General features: G+C 42.5%; 1 protein-coding gene and 1 long non-coding RNA gene across 15 annotated transcripts in view; one reads left to right on the forward strand and one right to left on the reverse strand.

Moving 5' to 3' along the window:
* Positions 1 to 19,103, forward strand: part of celf1 (cugbp, Elav-like family member 1) — a 103,746-nt gene that overhangs the window by 34,102 nt on the left and 50,541 nt on the right. For 2 of the 14 annotated variants that reach the window (XM_044353885.1, XM_044359872.1), the window contains exons 1-2: positions 12,092 to 12,172; positions 15,668 to 15,793. The exons of 1 other annotated variant lie outside the window; for it this stretch is intronic. In XM_044353885.1, the coding sequence (XP_044209820.1) occupies positions 15,690 to 15,793 (104 nt within the window). In that variant the 5' untranslated portion in view covers positions 12,092 to 12,172; positions 15,668 to 15,689. Of the gene's footprint in view, positions 1 to 10,435; positions 10,530 to 10,868; positions 11,858 to 12,085; positions 12,173 to 15,667; positions 15,794 to 18,618; positions 18,643 to 19,103 lie in introns of those variants that run through there. 11 more of the 14 variants (XM_044354650.1, XM_044356810.1, XM_044358340.1 and 8 more) reach the window with 11 other exon arrangements.
* Positions 10,944 to 15,648, reverse strand: LOC122991598. The gene is made up of 2 exons (XR_006405916.1): positions 12,550 to 15,648; positions 10,944 to 12,145 (listed from the first exon to the last, which is right to left on the reverse strand). It is a non-coding gene; the product is annotated as an uncharacterized LOC122991598 (long non-coding RNA).

The following is a 19,103-nucleotide window of genomic DNA, read 5'->3' on the forward strand; positions in this document are numbered from 1 at the left end:
GCTAAAATGGGAGAAATGTGGTCTCTTTTTCTAGTTTTAGTCAATACACGTGCAGCTGCATTCTGGACCAGCTGGAGAGTCTTTAGAGACTTGTTAGGGCAGCCTGATAATAAGGAATTGCAATAATCCAGCCTAGAAGTAACAGATGCGTGAACTAGTTTTTCTGCATCTTTTAGGGACAGGATGTGCCTGATTTTTGTGATATTACGTAAGTGAAAAAAGGCAGTCCTTGAGATTTGATTTATGTGGGAGTTAAAGGACATATCCTGATCAAAGATAACTCCCAGATTCCTTACAGTGGTGCTGGAGGCCAGGGTAATGCCATCCAGAGTAGCTTTATCATTAGATAATGTGTTTCTAAGGTGTTTAGGGCCAAGCACAATAACTTCAGTTTTATCTGAATTTAGTAGTAGAAAATTGCAGGTCATCCAGGTCTTTATATCGTTAAGGCATGTTTGGAGTTTGTTTAACTGATTGGGTTCATCTGGCTTCACTGATAAATATAATTGGGTGTCATCTGCGTAACAATGAACATTTATGGAGTGTTTCCTAATAATATTACCTAAAGGAAGCATATATAAGGTGAATAGAATTGGTCCAAGTACAGAACCTTGTGGAACTCCGTGTATTACTTTTGCCTTCACGGAGGATTCATCATTAACATGTACAAACTGAAATCGGTCTGATAAATAGGACTTAAACCAGCTTAATGCAGTTCCTTTAATGCCAATTAAATGTCCCAGTCTCTGCAAAGGGATTTGATGGTCAATTGTGTCGAATGCAGCACTAAGATCTAACAGGACAAGTATAGAGACAAATCCTTTGTCCGATGCAGTTAGGAGGTCATTTGTGACTTTCACCAGTGCTGTCCCTGTGCTATGATGCGCTCTAAATCCTGACTGAAAATCCTCAAATAAACTATTGTTATGTAGAAAGTCACATAACTGATTAGAGACTGCTTTCTCAAGGATCTTAGATAGAAATGGAAGGTTAGATATAGGTCTATAATTGGCTAAAACACCAGAATCAAGAGTAGGCTTCTTAAGAAGAGGTTTAATTACAGCTACTTTAAAGGACTGTGGTACATAGCCTGTTACTAAAGACAAATTGATCATATCTAGTAAAGAAGTGCTCACTAAGGGTAAGGCTTCCTTAAGCAGCCTAGTTGGGATGGGATCTAAGAGACAGGTTGATGGTTTAGCTGAACAAATCATTGAAGTTAGTTCAGACAAGTCCACTGGAGAAAAACAGTCCAAATATATGTCAGGATTTACTGCCGTTACCAAGGTTCCTGTGTTTGGGGAGAGAACGGTGCCTGTTGAGGGCAGGAGGTGGTTAATTTTGTCTCTAATAGTTAGAATTTTATCATTAAAGAAGCTCATATAGTCGTTACTACTGAGAGCTATAGGAATACATGGATCAGTAGAGTTATGACTCTTTGTCAGCCTGGCCAAAGTGCTGAAAAGGAACCTAGGGCAGTTTTTATTCTCTTCTATTAATGCTGAGTAATAGGCGGCTCTGGCATTACAGAGGGCCTTCCTATATGTTTTAAGACTATCTTGCCAGACTAAGCGAGATTCTTCTACTTTGATGGAACGCCCAAATCCTTTCCAATTTTCGCGATGTTTGCTTTAATTTGCGGGTTTGGGAGTTATACCATTTAGCTAACCTCTTATGTTTTATTATCTTCTTTTTTAAGGGGGCGATGGAGTCGAGTGTTTGTCTTAGTGAGCCTGCAGCACTATCAATAAGATTATGAATTTGGGAGGGACTTAAGTTAACCTCTGTAGTATTGAGACATGGCAGTGAATTCAGTATTGACGGAATTGCTTCCTTAAATTTATCTACAACACTATCAGATAGACATCTAGTGAGGACATTTTTGTCTAATGGTGTATAATCCAGTAATAGGAATTCAAAAGTTATTAAAAAATGATCTGATAAAATAGGATTTTGTGGAAAAATTATTAAATGTTCAATTTCAATCCCATAAGCCAGAACAAGGTCTAGGGTGTGGTTAAGACGGTGAGTGGGATTATTTACACACTGAGAAAAGCCAATTGAGTCTAATAATGAGATAAATGCAGTGCTGAGACTGTCACTATCAACGTCCACATGAATATTAAAATCACCTACTATAATTACTTTATCTGTACTAAGGACTAAATACGACAAAAACTCTGAGAATTCAGATAGGAATTCAGAGTACGGGCCAGGAGGACGATACACTATAACAAATAGAACTGGCTGTAAAGTTTTCCAGGTTGGCTGAGAGAGACTAAGAACAAGGCTTTCGAATGAGTTATAATTAAATTTAGGTCTAGGGTTGATGATTAGGCTTGAGTTGAAAATGGCTGCAACTCCTCCTCCTCGGCCAGTGTCTCGAGGAATATGAGTATTAATATGACTGGGGGGAGTGGATTCCTTAAGGCTGACATATTCTTCATGACACAGCCAGGTTTCAGTGAGACAAAATAAATCAATATGATGATCTGAAATTAAATCGTTTACTAAAACAGCTTTAGGTGAAAGAGATCTAATGTTCAAGAATCCACATTTAATTATCTTATTTTGTTGTACTATTGCAGTAGTGGTTTTAATTTTTACTAGATTTTCATGAATGACTCTTCTTTTGTTTACTTTGGATTTAATTGATTTATGTGGTCGGGGGACAGACACAGTCTCTATGTGGTTTTGGGTGGGTAACTGCTCTAATGGAAGCGCAGAGAAGCGTGTAGGACTGCAGCTCTGCCTCCTGGTCTCAACTCTGGGTTGTCATGGTTTTGGTTTACTAATAAACTTGGCCATATTTCTGGATATGAGAGCAGCTCCATCCAAAGTGGGATGTATGCTGTCTCTCCTAATCAGACCAGGTCTTCCCCAGAAAGTCTGCCAATTATCTATGAAGCCCACATCGTTTGCTGGACACCACCTCGACAACCAGCGGTTGAATTGTGACATGTGGCTATACATGTCATCACTGGTCAGATTAGGCAGCGGTCCAGAGAAAATTACGGAGTCCGACATTGTTTTTGCAAATGTACACACCGACTCAACATTAATTTTGGTGATCTCCGATTGGCGTAATCGGGAGTCGTTGCTGCCGACATGGATGACAATCGTACCATATTTACGTTTATTCTTAAGCAGCAGTTTTAAATTTGACTCAATGTCGCCCGCTCTGGCCCCAGGAATACATTTAACTATGGCTGCTGGTGTCACTAACTTCACGTTTCTGACTATGGAGCTGCCAGTAATCAGAGTTTGTTTCTCAGCGGGTGTGTCGCTGAGTGGGGAGAACCTGTTAGAAACATGAACTGGTTGGTGGTGAACCGTGGGCTTCTGCTTAGGGCTATGCTTCCTTCGGACAGTCACTCAGCCGCCCTGGCTTCCCGGCTGCTCGGGAGCTACCTGGGGAGTGGGAGCTACGCTAGGCCGGCCTGCACCGAATACTAGGGGCTGGCTAACTATATTAGCAGCTGATTGTTTTTCCATGGTGCGGAGCCGTGCTTCCAATTCACTAAGCCTTGCCTCCAGTGCTGCAAATAGACTACACTTATTACACTTACCACTATCACTAAAGGAGGCAGAGGAATAACTAAACATTTGGCACACCGAGCAAGAGAGAGCAGGAGAACGAGAGGGAGAGAGAGAAGCCATCGCTAACTGCTTAGTTTAAGTTAGCTGCTAGTGCTAGCTGCAGAGCTAAAGTGACTAACAACTTGTGTGATTAGCGAGAAAAGTCGCTAAGAGAAAAGCGCTGAGAGTGCTTGTGTAAAACTAGCGAAAGTTTAAATATACAGCAGATATTAATCCACAGTAATGTGATATATATAGGAAAATCAACTGAGATGAGAGCAGCAACAACGCTATCAGTAGACACAGTTGGCAACCGGAAATGATACAATACGCTTACCGTAGCACGTCAGCTGTCCCTGCTTAATTATGACAGTCTTCATTTTTTCAAAGTGAGCATTTTACAAAGGGCATGACAATAAAAATATGTATTTCAAAAAACATGACAAGGTTAATATTATGCAGAGTTACAAGAATTACACCATTTTACATAATTTAAACTTCATTATTAAGACTATCTCCCATAAACAACTGAGTAAATAGGATGAGCAAAATTTCCTTAGCAGAATAGACTATCGGTCCTACAGCTATCCCTCTACAACACTAAATGGGAAGGGTGACTGCCAGGGGACTTAGTGGTTCATCTCTCCCTAATAGTCCAAACACCCTGTGGAGAGAGATACAAGTTAATCACCCCCACACAGGAAAGAAATATGATATAAAAGAATTCATTAACTGTCTCTCTACACTTTATATATATATATATATATATATATATATATATATATATATATATATATGTGTATGTATTTAGTCTTTCTATTATTTATTGAAAACAAGTAGACAGACATCATAGACTTCATCTTTTTGTTGTGACAACATCGAGCTGGACTTTTCAGTCTGTCCAGCCCAGCACTTGCTGTGTCATAACTATTGTGTGTGTTTATATAAATGAGTAGTGCAGCATAGCCAATCGATTGCATGTTTCTATTTTTAAGATTATTTTTGGCATTTTCATCTTTATTGGACAGTCAATAGTGAAGAAGCAGACAGGAAAAAAGAGAGAGATAGAGACGGCGATAGGGGCATGACCATAGACTGTATATAAATATGGATGACACGTCTCCACTTCCTACGGTTATGCAAAAGGGAAGCCAAAATATCTCCTTTTCAAGGGCTGCCATCTTGCTTGTGTGACAGCATTTGGAACCAGAGTCTCTGCAGCAGAGTGGGTGGCAGGATGACAGCCTGTGGAACATGCCCCCTCAGCTGTCCTGCTTCCTGATGGAAGTTTGAGAGTGGCTGTCACAGCTGTCAATCATGACGTCAGACCCCCTTTTTATAAAAACTTTTCTGAAAAATGAGCACATGAACATACATCAGTGTGATAAGAACTATCTAAAATGACAGAAACCGTCTTTGGGAAAAATTTATTTGACTGGTACTTTGATTTTTTAGTTTGGCTCATGTCCCATCCGCTAACATGGAGGGGGCAGGATTTATGACCTATACTTCAGCCAGCCACCAGATCAAGACATTTTTGCTTCACTTTTGGGGAGCCGTCATGACGTCCATATTTATATACAGTCTATGGGCATGACATGAAACAGCTGGAATCGAATCAGCAGCATCGCAGCTCCGAAGGTGCTCCCAATCGCATGTTTTTGACACCGTAACTGATGTGTTTTGATTTCAGACAGTAGACTGTAATGTAATAAGGGATGAAAAACAGGATGTTCAAAAAAGGAAGTCCAGCACTGGGCCTTTTACAAGAATGATTATTCATGTTCTATCAACTGTAACTGTTATGCTTACATAATAATGTATCTTCTGATCCTTCTGGTAATTTGTAAAAGTTTTTAACTGTGTTTCTGCTGCTGTTATTACAAACATGTCTGAACTAACCCCAAGCCTCAACTCGCCCATAGCTTTGGTACATCTGTGGAGCTGTGATGTTTTACCTGTGATGGTCTAGGGCTTATGGCAAACACTGTTTGTAATAGGCTATGAAAAAACAAAAATATTGAATAATCAATGATATTGCATTGTTTTTTTGAAAATTTGCTGTACTTGTTAAGACATATGGATAACTATGTTGTTGCCCCTTACTGGCCTGGAGTGCAAATGCCGACATAGCTTCACCCAAATAAAAACACCATTATTGGCTCCAACAGGGATTTGGAATGAGGTTTTCTCGCTTTTGGATCAGAACTGGGTTTCAATTCTGCTCTCTATCACTGTGATATCTTCGGATATCAAAACACATGCCAAGACTTCATCTTCAGTTGAACTTGCTTTATTACTGACAACAATTGGTAGCCTTTGACTAGAGAAAACTGTGAGAAAGGCTGTAGATTCCACTATCGCTCTGAGGGGGAAAATTTTAAACAACCGTAATGCACTGCATGCAAGGCTACTCATGGTGTCTTTATGGAAGACAGGTGGCAAAGGCACTTTCCAGTAGGGTGGCTGGTTAACAGAGACAAAGTTAGCATCAATCAGCATTAATCAGTGTTATATATCTTTACAAAGACTTATTTTCAACTACAAAATGTTTTTCCTCATCAAGTCTGATTATTTTGTAGGTAGTTAGTGAGAGTTAGTAATGTGGATCATTGCAAACTTACAGAGAGCTGAAGAAAAGTCAGAATGCTGCCAGGGCACATCGGTGGACAATCAAAAAACCTCAGTCTGCCATCTCCATCCCAGCTTAGTTTGGGAAAAAATGGTGCACAAAGGAGTGAAAGACAACAACCAATCACTGTTTCTTTTAATGCTATGGACAGCGAGGAACTGGGACCTAACTGTGCTAAAGCTGAATGCAGCCATGTAACAGTGCGTTCACACATATGGATGCAAGGTAGTAGGCAGTCTCTGTTGTGAAAATACTGCACTCTAAAGATGGCAGCTAACGCCTCTTGTTGGGAATAGTTATTTTCTGCAGCTAAAAATGTGCGAGATGCAAATCCTGTAGGTTTCTCATTTCTGCCCGGCATGCAGTCAGCAAGTACTGCTCCAACTTGATATGGCAAAGAAACGCAGGAAAGTATCAGTTCTGATGATAGTGCACTAACACACTGCTGGATTGTAAAAGTTCTTTAGACTACTTGATGGTCCTTTCCTGCTCAGGCCCCCAAGCCCACGATACATCCTTCCAAAGCCATTTATGCAGAGGTACCAGCAATGTAGACACGTTTTGCAGGAACTTCTTTGTCACTTCTGTTACTGATGTCCGAGCTCCCTGCACACCTTTCACCACTGCCGGAAGTGGGTGCAGGCCCTGTCTTGTCCGTTCAGTTTCCTAAGTCTCACTTCCTTCTCCATTAACTGGCACTTGCTCCTCTTCAAGTGCACTCCTGCATTTTCTAGTCACCGGAGCAGTGTCTGAATGCAATTTTTGTCATCTTCTCCAGCAGAGCTGGGCACTATACCTTATTTCAGTGTGTCCCCTATAATTGTACAGGCATGGTGGGCTTCCAGGCCAACAAGAACCCCTGCCAGGCCAAAAAAATATTCAAAATAAAATATTTTTTGGTGGCAACAACAACGTCAAATATCCATTCATTTGGAAATCAGTAGCATTTGGGAGCCTCTGTGCAGCGTTGTTCCGAAACATGAGTTAACCTCTGTGGCATTGCCCAGGAAACTCTTGGTAGTATTGCTCCTTTTAAGGAATAGGGCAGTGTTTATTTTGTGCGCGTAGAATGAGGGGTTATGTGAGAGAGCCAGCAGCAGGAAGGTGACGGTGAATGCAGGTGAGGAAACAGTTAACAGTAAGTTGTCAATCTGGCAGTAAATGCACAGTAGGGGAGAACGGGGTAAATAGAGCCAGTGGGTAAAATGAGCTACCCCCTTCTAGGTAACCATAAGCAAAAGTAATCATATGACCACAAATTAAGAAAGAATGGTTCACATTACTCAATCCATCTTGGACTCAAGCACATGGAGAGAGTGGTCAGCAAAATAGAGCAAAAAAAAAGATTTTTGTCATGCCAAGTGAATTCATCATGTTACTAAAGTTATCAGGCTTGTATCTTAATTAAAGAAAATAAGTTTTGGACATTACTACATGTTAATTTAAGTCAGTGTAAGCTACAAAACAAGGTCATAAACTTAGCATAATTGTGGATCTGAGCCACTGTGTGAAACAGTTTTGTCAAAATGGAGGTTGTGGGGTAAAACGTGCCAGTGATGTTCGGGCAAGTTGAATCAATGGCTCAATTTACCCCCAAAATTATTTTCTGATATTCTAGAGAACAGAGACACTGTTCATGTTTGATCCCTACAATGTTGATGAATAAATACCTAATTGTTGACTAATGTTAAATTTAAGCCACAAACAAACATGCTGTACATACAGACAAATTAAAGGAAAAGCCGACATAAAGTGTAAAGGTGTTGGGCCACCATATGCTGCCCGAACAGCTTCAATACACTTTGGCATTGATTCTAAAAGTCTCTGAACTCTTCGGGAGGGATGAACACTATTCTTCAAAAAGATATTTCCTCATTTGGTGTTTTGATGATGGTGTTGGAGAACACTGTCTAACACCTCAGTCCAAAATCTCCCATAGGTGTTCAACTGGGATGAGATCTGGTGACTGTGAAGGCCATAGCATATGATTCACATCATTTTCATACTCATCAAACCATTCCATGACCTCTCATGCCCTACGGATCTGGGCATTGTCATCCTGGAAGAGACCACTCCCATCAGGATAGAAATGTTTCATCATAGGATAAAGGTGATCACTCAGAACAACTTTGTATTGATTAGCAGTGACCCTTCCCTCTAAGGGGACAAGTGGACCCAAACCATGCCAGCAAAATGCCCCCCACAGCATAACAGAGCCCCTAGACACCCACACTGTAGGGGTCAAGCATTCAGACCTGGACCAGTTTTTCCTTTAATTTGTCACCTGTCTGTATACACAAAAGCACATTTACACACATTCTTTCTGTACCTAACACACAAAGATCACAGTTTAATCTTTACTGAAAGTGTTTCCGTAACATATTGAACAACAAGACACAAACATATGATTTTACTTAAAAGTACAAGTTTTTGCCTCTGTTAAATTGATGGCATTAATAAAGTTCAAAATTATTTTTAATTTTATAATTAATTTGTTTGATTTTGTGTAATTTTTCCATCAGTATATAATGGTAGCACTATTTACCCCATCCCCATGCTCATTTTACCCCTACTTTGGGGTAAGTTGTGCCATTGGACTAACTTTTTTTGATGGCTCATTGTTCTTAAACCATAATAATTAGATAACTTGTTTTAATTTCCATGGGTACACAACAACCTGAGGTATATATAGTAACTATTATTTGAAACAAATACACTTTCATTTTGCAGTAAAATTATCATATGTAAAAAGTGGCTCATGTTACCCCGTTCTCCCCTACAGTATACAGTGTGCCAGTTAAATGCTGCAGCTTGTCAAGACCAAGAAAGGTCATGTCTGTTGTTCCCCCAACTGCTGGAAAATGAAGGGGGTTAGCTCCAAAGTTAGCAACAATGGGCCAGCGTAACCTGCAGATGCTAAACAGAGAAATAGAGAATGAAGAAACATGTGGCTGCTGAGCCGACTGAGTTTTATTCTGCACGCATTCTGCGACCTTCATCAGGTTATTTTTGAAAATGATGAAGGTCTGTGTACCGAAACTTTATTCCAAATAAATCTTCTCTGGTTGCAAGTGAAATCTACACACTGCATCTTTAAGCACAATGTTAATCAGTCACATGTCATATTTTCCTGTCAGGCTCTTGCTATGATGGGTTGATTAATAATTTAGTTGATCAACAGAAAATTAATCTGGCACTATTTTGCAAACTAATTAGTTTGTTATTTTTAAGCAAATGTCAAAAATTGTCTGGTTTCAGCTCCTCAAAAGCTAAGATTCAAAGGGAAACTTTGCTGATTTTTGACCAGCATTGTATCTGTGCAATGTGGGTAGGATATGCAAATGAAAAGTTTTTAACTTCCCTCTGTGTTGCCTGCACCCAGAGCTCCCTGCTCATTTGTCAGTAAATGTCCACCAGGTGGCGCAAAACGTGTCCACCGGCGGACAATAGAGATCTGCATCAGACAACAAACTACATTTCCTCTTTTCCTGTACTGGTGCCTTCAAGGACAGTAAAATGTGGGTCTCCCAAAACACTCCTGTCCCATTCTATGCTAGCAATAGGGAAAAGCAAACAGAAAATATCATACTGCTGAATATTTTAAAATATCAGTATATTTGGAAGAAAACTAGTTTCATGATACAAGGCTGAATATCGCACTGTGGAATCAGACTCTACAGAGTGTGGACTGTGGAGGAGGACCGGAGTGACAGCCGCAGTTAAGCTAATCTAAGCAAAACTACTAAGGTTCTCTGTGATTCATCCAGAAGAGCTGAATCCAACACAAAAAACTAGCTTTACAATATCAGAGCAGAGATGTGGCGCCATAATTACAATTTATGAGGCCATATTAATGCTGTGTTATCACATAAAACAGAGTGTGGACTGGAGGAGAAAGCGACCACCACAGCTACACTACAGCGCAGCCCAACACACAAACTTCAGTTGCCAAGTTTCTCCGTGATAACACAAACTACTGGCTTTCCAATACAGTGTTGGAGCAGAGATGTGGTGCCACTATTACAACTTATGAGGCCAAATATAGTGCTGTGGTATCAGACAAAACAGTGTGGAAGAGAGGGAGCTGTAACAGCATCAGCCGACTGCTGATAGAGATGCGCCTGCAGCCTGGGTGCCTGGTGATCGTCAGGGAGACTGACAGAAAAATCTGTGCTGCAAAAACCTTTGCGGTGCTTTGGTGAATCTGACTTTGTTTTCTGACAGATTATTATATCGGACTTTGGCAACTCTGAATACAGAACAGTGGACGTGTTACCTGTACTTGCAGCTACATCCAGCGGCACCCATGCAGCACTTGGTAAGTTGATCCATATAATGTAACTGACTCCAGTGCACTGGTTTGTTATGACCCCTTGAAAATGGGTGTGATTCAGCAAGACACAATGAGGGAAATGTTTTGTAAATGAAAATAAACCTCAGTAAAGAGATATAATGCTGCTGCTCACTAACTTTCACTTGGTGTTCTGCTGGATGTGAACACACTGTTAGAGTGAGTCAGTCTCATTGGATGGGACACGAACAATGCATTTCGGTTTTAGAAGGATTCCCCATTAAGAGTAGTGTGGGAAATCTACAAACTTATTCTTAGTTTTCTATTGTCAAGGGGCACAAAATTAAAATATAATTGCACATTACTACACAAGTGACCTACTTGTTACGGGCTAGAACAGAGAACCCCAGGGTGCATAACACAGAGACAGAGGTGAGGAACTGGAATCAGATTGGTTTTATTACAACTTGATGTTGAGGTAAAAAAGGAGCAGCAGAGTCTTAGTGGCCAGGGGAAGGCAGAGGCTGGCAGCTGAATCTGAGGCTAAGGCAGGTGCAGGGGGCTGAGCAGGGGAATTGGCAGAGTGAAGCAGGGCAGGAAGAGTCCGCAAGGCTTGGGGGAACGGAGGCGATCCTGAGCAGGTTCCAAGTAGATCAGATGGGAGTCAGAATCAGGCCAAGATTGCTGCAGGCAGAGGGGACATACCCAAGGAGGCGTTGGTAAGGTGTTGCAAGTGTACTCCACTGTGGGTGTATTAGCAGAGGTAATGCAGCGGAGTGCAGCCTCCATTTCCTGATTGGCCCCCTCGGTTTGGACTGGGGGTGATACCCAGAAGAGAGACTGACTGTGGCTCCCAGGGCTGAACAAAATGCCTTCCAAACCTGTGAGGTGAACTGCGGGCCTCGGTCAGACACAATTTCAGATGGGATTCCATGCAGGTGGAAGACATGGTCCACCAACAGGTCCGCAGTCTCCCTAGCAGAGGGAAGTTTGGATAGGGCAAGAAAAGTGCAGCTTTGGAAAAGTGATCTGTTATGGTGAGAATGTTTACCGTTTGATGGTGGGAGGCCAGTAACAAAATCCAAAGCGAAGCAAGAAGTTCCCAGTTACCGATATTGTAATTTCTTTCAGCAGGTGACAGCTTGCAGGAGAAAAAGGCACAAGGATGAAGTTTGTGATTTGATGATCGCTGGGATAGTACTGCACCTACCCCGCTGTCTGAAGCATCCAGCTCCACGACAAACTGGCAAGCAGGATCTGGTTGGATGAGGATGGGTGCTGAGGCGAAGCAGTTCTTAAGGTCTTTAAAGGCCACTTCAGCCTCAGGAGACCATAGGAAAGGAGTGGAAGTGGAGGTGAGAGCAGTGAGTGGAGCAGCTATGTGATTAATTTTTAATGAACCTCCTGTAAAAGTTTGCAAAGCCCAGAAAGCTTAGCAACTGTTTCAGGTTAGTGGGTTTTGGCCATTCTGTAACAGCTGTCACCTTAGCTGGATCCATCTGCACCTGCCCCTGTGCAATGATATAACCAAGAAACGACACAGAAGGTACATGGAAGTCACACTTTTCTGCTTTCACATACAGCTCGTTCTCCAGGAGGCGCTGTAAGACCTGGTGCACATGCTGCTCGTGTTCTGACTGGGTCTGGGAAAAGATCACAATATCATCAAGGTATACAATGACAAACAATTGATCATGTCATGGAGGCGTCATTCACTGAAGCCTGGAAAACTTCAGGGGCATTAGTCAGACCAAATGGCATAACCAGATATTTAAAATGGCCCGTGGGTCTGTTAAATGCAGTTTTCCACGTGTCTCCTTCTCGGATACGGACAAGATTGCGCAGGTCCAGTTTGGAAAAGCTGGTGGCTCCATTGAGGTGAATAAAAGCAGAACTTATGATAGGCAAAGGGTATTTATTTTTGACAGTGATGTTATTTAAGCCCCTAAAATCAATACAAGATCTTAAAGTTCCATCCTTCTTGCCCACAACCCCCCCCCCCCCCCAAAAAAAAAAAAAAAAAAAAAAAAAAAAACCTAGCACCCACCAGAGACCAGTGTACTGGGCAAGAAGAGAGATAATGACCAGGTCGACCACAATACATGCAGGAATTGGAGTTTACTCTGGGGGCCCTCTCCTCAGCAGTCAAACTGGCTCGACCTAATTGCATGGGCTCAGGCTCTGGGCTGCTGGAGGGGACTTGGGAGGGCTCAGGAGAACTGGGGAGTGGTCGCTGAGAAGTGGTTGATGGCACTGGGAAAGACTGCAGTCTTGACTTTCTCTACGGCGCTCATGGAGCTGATTGTCTATCTGGATTGCCAGAGAGATTAGTTTGTAAAGGTTGTCAAGTTCATCACAGGAGGCCAGTTCATCCTTAATGGAGTCATTTAAAGATTTCTGGAAGGCACCCTGGAGAGCCTTGTCATTCTAGCCACTCTTAGCAGCCAGAGTCCAGAACTCAATAGCCAACTCAGCAACACTGTGGGAACCCTGGTGGAGAGAGAGGAGTTGTCTGGCTGTGTCTCTTCCGCAGACAGGGTGGTCAGACACCTTCCGTATTTCTTTGGTGAACTCATGATAGGAGAAACCGATCTCACCTTGCCTCTCCCACACAGCTGAGGCCCACTCAAGGATGTCTCCAGCCATAAACCCGATCAGGTAAAAGGCTGCTGTTCAAAGACTAGGGAGCACTGGGTCAAAAAGGCTCAGCAGGAACCAAGGTCTCCATTGTAGGGTTGCAGGGCTGCGACAAAGGGCTCACGATAAGGAGGGAGAGACCTAGGGACCTGAGCTAGAAGGAGGAGGATCTGGATGAGCAGGGTGGGCAGGCACTGACTGTGAAGTTAAAGCTGTCACTTGATTAGTGAGAGGAGCAATTTGGTTGACCATGGCCTGATTACTTTTTGTGAGAGAATGAAGAATTTGGTCATGCTGCCCTAGGAGTATGCCTTGACTAGTGATAGCTTTTTGCACTGAGCCAGAGGCTGTCTCAGTGTCTAAGTCTGTGTCTGCAGGTTTCATCTTGTGGCCAGATTGTACTGTTATGGGCTAGTACAGAGAACCCCAGGGTGCAGAACACAGAGACAGAGGCGAGGAATTGGAATCAGATTGGTTTTGTTACAACCTGATGTTGAGGTAAAAAAGGAGCAGCTGAGTCTTAGTGGCCAGGGGGAGGCTGAGGCTGGCAGCTGAATCTGAGGCTAAGGCAGGTGCAGGGGGCTGAGCAGGGCAGAGCAGAGGAATTGGCAGAGTGAAGCAGGGCAGGAAGAGTCCGCAGGGCATGGGGGAATAGAGGTGATCCTGAGCAGGTTCCAGGAAGTCAAGAGGCAATCAGAGGCAGGAGTCAGGCCAGGAATGCTGCAGGTAGATGGAAACAATAATTAACAAAAAGCTTCAACAGGTAAAGATATTCAAGGACGTCACTGACAGTGTAACTGAGTCTACAATCTGGCAGAGTGTGGAGTTTGGGACCAGGTACTTGAAGCAGAGCAGGATGATGATGATGATGGCTGGCAGCTGGTTCCCTGACTCCACACACCTGACTCCACTCCTGCAATCAAACACATAGAGAGAGAGAGAGAGAGAGAGAGAGAGGGAAAGGGAGAGGGAGAGAGGCTGCCAGCTAGGCAGAAGTAGAGGGCCTGACACTAGTTTAAAGAAATCATCATATTCACAGTGGTAAATTTTTCCTTTAATGCTTGTCTTTGTCATATAATATAGTAAACTGAATATCTTTGGGTTTGGGACTGTTGGTTAATTCTTGGCTGCATGACAAATGATTCAGGTTACAGTCAATTTCTGCTGTAGAGATGTTGGGAGAAGCCCGATTTTAATTTAAACAGGTGTCTTTAGCAACCCAACTTTTTGGTCTTGTCTTGAAATTTTAGATCAGAATTGAGCTTATTGACTTTGAGCAACTTATAATAAAGTTTTTTCAATGTAATATTAAAATGAAAAGACCACATCATATGGTTTCCATGTAAAATATTTCAGTACTATAAGTTCAGTGGTATTTTAATTGCGACATCTATGGAATTAAATTTGTATTGCTATAAATGAACAAAATCTCCCAAGATTTAAAAAAAAAAAAAGCGGAAGTGAAAAAATTGCATTTGTTTTGGCCTTCCCTGGCTGAAAGCTAAAGCTAATGTGCTATTTAGCCAGCATTCCTGAAGGACATTGGACATTCCTTAGATGTAGTTAACGTTAATGTTAATTAAATCTGGGGGGGCTTTGAATCCTATAGGCATCAGCCCTGCGTGAAAAAAAGCAGCCCTCTCTTTATTTGAAAGGGGGCAGTGCTTTGATGTAGTGGGGGTGCCAACAGAGAGGGCTCTAGCAAAACAATGAAAGGTTGAACCTGGTTCAGCTTTTGATGTAATTCAATGTGAAGTCGTCTGGCAAGGTGCTATGTCAACCAATCACAGACATGCAAGCACACAATTCTGGTGGATTACTTTGTAATGTGAATACTGTATTTGTTTTTACCTTGCTATTGTTGCAAGTTCAAAAGACAAAACAGCTGCCGCCGTAATAACTTTCTTGGGTTGTAAAATCCTGTCTGTGCATATTACAAACTGTGTGTTTTTTGGTGTGTGTTAAGCCTTTACACACATTAACCTCTTACTCCAACTGGACTTCCAGGTCGTATGTCATTGTCTTACGGGTACTTAACAACATATCCGCACCAACGCAGCCCCCTGCTCTGTTTTAACGCATGGCTCATTACTGTCTGAATCCCTGCTAAGCGCCTGTGGTATGCTGGTCTTTATCTCACAGCTCACCATGTCTGTTTCTTTATGTAATTCCTCCTTGCAATATTTAAAAATAATCAACTGACCAAATAGTACAGAATATGTCCATCTGTTGTTGTGTATTGAACGGCTCCACTAACTCATGATTGACACATTGCATTTCATATAATGAAAGTATGAAAAAGTGGTGACTTTTGACCAAGTAGTAGTAGTTTTTCTTTATCAGTCTTGTATGTCACTGCATGTTGCTGTTTTTGACAGACAAAGTCCCGCCTGTGCTCCACTTTAGCTTGGCTTACTGATTCATGTGTTGAGTGTCTTTGTTAAATGTGTAAATATTTGTTGTGTATTTATAATTGTTTCTTTGTGTGTCTGGTCCTCTGTGTTATGGATCCTGTGTGTGTATCATAGCAGTAGTAGTGCAAGGCCCTGGATGGATAGCTTGGACCCTGAAACGCTGTATGTGTCTCCAGAGCAGGCTGGACAGCCCACATTTCCCATCCCTACCTCGGAAGTCTCCAACTTGGCACTAGGGGGGTAAGGAGTGTTGAGCCAAAGCTACTGTTCTCTCTATCTCTATCTGTTGTTAGCATGATCCATAAACAGGCTCCATGTTTTGGTTTTTATGTTTAGACACATTACATACAACTCATTCATAATTTGCAGATATTAGATGTAGGGATTGCTTAAATAAACAAAAAATACAATAATTGTACATCCTGTAAGTCTGATCAAGCAGTACCATAGTTTGTTACATTGGAGCATTTGTAAATTAAAGCTGCAAGCAGCGTTGAACGGGCCTTCGCGCCCTTGCACACGTCGGGCCATGGCGCAGTCGAAGGGCTTCTGTCACGGGCATGACATGTCTTCAGACCCAGGCTGTTTTCAGACAGTGCAAGAAGGAGAAAAACATCACTTCCTTTGTCCACTATTCTGCCTGCTGCTTGGGCTCCTTTGCTGCAATTTCGTAAGGGGCGCAATTCAGCCAGTTTGCATCACTGACTGAATATTGTCATGGGGACGTGTTCAGGCTTTGACTCTTATCAAACATGCAAAGTTTGGGGCAGACTGGAGCATTTGCACTAAAGTTGTAGCAATTTCCTCTGTCATGGCGAAACATCAAAACTCAACACCACCCCACAGCCACACGCTTCAACGCTAACTAAATTATAGCATATTAGGCACATTACTGCCACCCTCCGCTTCGGACTGTAGACCAAATATTAAATCCTACACATCAATCCTGTCTGTCTAATTAAAGCTGCAAACAGCATTGAACGGGCCCTCGCACCTCTGCGCACGTCAGGCTGTGCCGCAATCGAAGGGTTTCTGTGACGGGCATGTAGATGTCTTTAGACCCGGGCTGTTTTCAGACAGTGCAAGAAGAAGATAAACATCACTTCCTTTGTCCACTATTTTGCCCGCTGCTGGGACTTCTTTACTGAAATTTCGCAGGGGGCGCTATGGAGCTAGTTTGCATCACTGATGAAATATTGTTATGTACACGTGTTCAGGCCGGGAGTCTTATCAAACATGTTAAGTTTGGTGCAGACTGGAGCATTTACAATAAAGTTATAGCAACTTCCTCTTTCATGGCGAAACATCAAATCTCAACAGTGTGAGGATGAGAATTTTCTGCAGGGTGAGACATGGCTGCCTTGCTCACACCTGTGGCATCAAAATCATGCAAGTTTTGCACCTATTCATTTGAATTTCAATTAGTAAATTTAAAACCCTTGATGAGTTTGTGTGTAAAAAAATTAATTTCCTAATTTTCATCAAGTCTATTTTTAGGAAAGTAAAGACTTTTAACTAGGGATGCACGACATTGGATTTTTGCCGATATCCGATATGCTGATATTTCCAACTCATTGTGGCCGATTGCCGATGCCGATATATGCACATATTTTTACCAGCTGGCTGAGGAGGCTATTATGCATGCAAGCATAGATTATACTATGATCAAGAAAGACAATATATGTAGGAAGAACTTAGGAAGACTGGAGTTCAGTAGCTCAGCATTAAAAGTTTAATGAACCTGCCAAGTGAGTGGAGCAGTAGAGTTTTCTTTGAGTTTATGAGACAGACAGGATAAATGTGTAGGATTTAATCTCTGGTCCACACTCCTGAGCAGAAGGTGGCGGTACTGCACCTAAGATGCTGGTTGCCAGCTTCCTTCATATATTGTCTTTCTTGATCATAGTATAATCTATGTTTGCATGCATAATAGCCTCCTCAGCCAGCTGGTAAAAATATGTGCATATATCGGTATCGGCAATTGGCCACAATGAGTTGGAAGGTCAATATACATACAGTACATTATATACAAACTTTGTATGAAGTTTGGTGTTATTATCATTTATTTTACAATAATTATGAGTCTTATATGTATAATTCAGTAGTGGGGATGACCTATGAGGGGAAGGGAAAAAATGGAGTGAGGGTGACAGTTTAGTGATAAAGTGCTGCAGAAAACTAAAATGAAAAAACTAAAATTTGTAGCTCTGTACTGCAGTTTTTCCTTTATTAGGGCCCAAGCACCAAGCGGTTCGCTCACACTCTCCATTCGAATATATGAGTATTTTTCTGTGTCCAGCTGCAGTTACTTATTGTCTCTACACATCTGACAGCAGTGTTCAATGCTTACTTTTTTGTCGAGGAGTACATGTGTTCCTAAATGAAAAAAATTAGGAGCACACAGAAATTTAGGAGCACACTGTGTTGGGCCTCAAACCATGAGGTCACACAGAGAGGGCCTACATGTAACCTGTGAGGCCTGACCACGAGGTGCTTGTTCTTTTGTTTCCCCTGAGACAAAGGAATAGCGCCAAAATGCTGCTTACAGACAATGGGAGTCCATTGCAAACTCCATTTCCAAGGATGCTTTGTGATTTCCACACCTCAGCAGGGAACAGTCAACATACAGTCTCATTGGCGGAGACTGATGACGCAGCCATGACATCACCACCCCTTTAAAAACTGAACGTGCCCTGAAGCACACGCCTTTCCCATGTCACTGAGCTAGGGGTAACTTCTGTTCCTCTGTGAGTCAGCTGACTAAAGGGGGTACCCCATGCACGTGTTTTCCCCTCATCGAAGACTTTCCTCGCCGGACGAGACGAGACTTCGACCGCGTTCACCCGAACACATTCCCGGATCCGAGAGCGACCGCTGCTGCAACCAGCGTCTTCAAATTCCCTCGAGAAGGAAGAAAAACTTCTTCACCAAGTCGACTCTGCTGTTCTCTCCGCCACGCCGCTGAGAGCCAGCTGCCGTGCTTTTTGCTGGCCATGCGAGAACGGCCACCGTCTGCATCCGAGCCCAGGACAAAGCCGGACACAAAGACGGACTACACACACACCCTGCTCGCTTTCTGAAGCGACCAAGTAAGAGGCATAAGTCTGGGCAGAGGCAGTGTTAATTGTGTGTTCTTATCAGCATCAGTTGCTGTTGCTTAGCATTTAGCTCTCAGCTTTTGCTATTGTTTGTTGTGCTGTTGACAGACCGCGGAGTCCATTTTTCCTGCTTTACTCTTAGGAGTATTTTAAGTTTGCTGCCTGTTTAGTTGTGTTCACCACGCTAGACTGTTTTGTGTTTGTCCCACTCGGGACTACTGCTGAGTTTGTGCCATCGTGAGTGAGAAAGTAAGTTGCTTTGTCGGTCAGAAACCAGACAACGTGCGTTACAGACTGCCGTCCGTACGCGCACGATCGCTTTCTCTCCTTCTTCCCTCTCTCTTCTGACTAACACATACACACGCGCACACACACATACACGCACCAACATTTTTTTGCGCATCTGATGGTCAGATAACGTCGGACAAAGCTTTGCTTTGTCTTTCCTTATC

The sequence above is a fragment of the Thunnus albacares genome, chromosome 1 (assembly GCF_914725855.1).
Source record: "Thunnus albacares chromosome 1, fThuAlb1.1, whole genome shotgun sequence".
Taxonomy (NCBI): Eukaryota; Metazoa; Chordata; class Actinopteri; order Scombriformes; family Scombridae; genus Thunnus; species Thunnus albacares.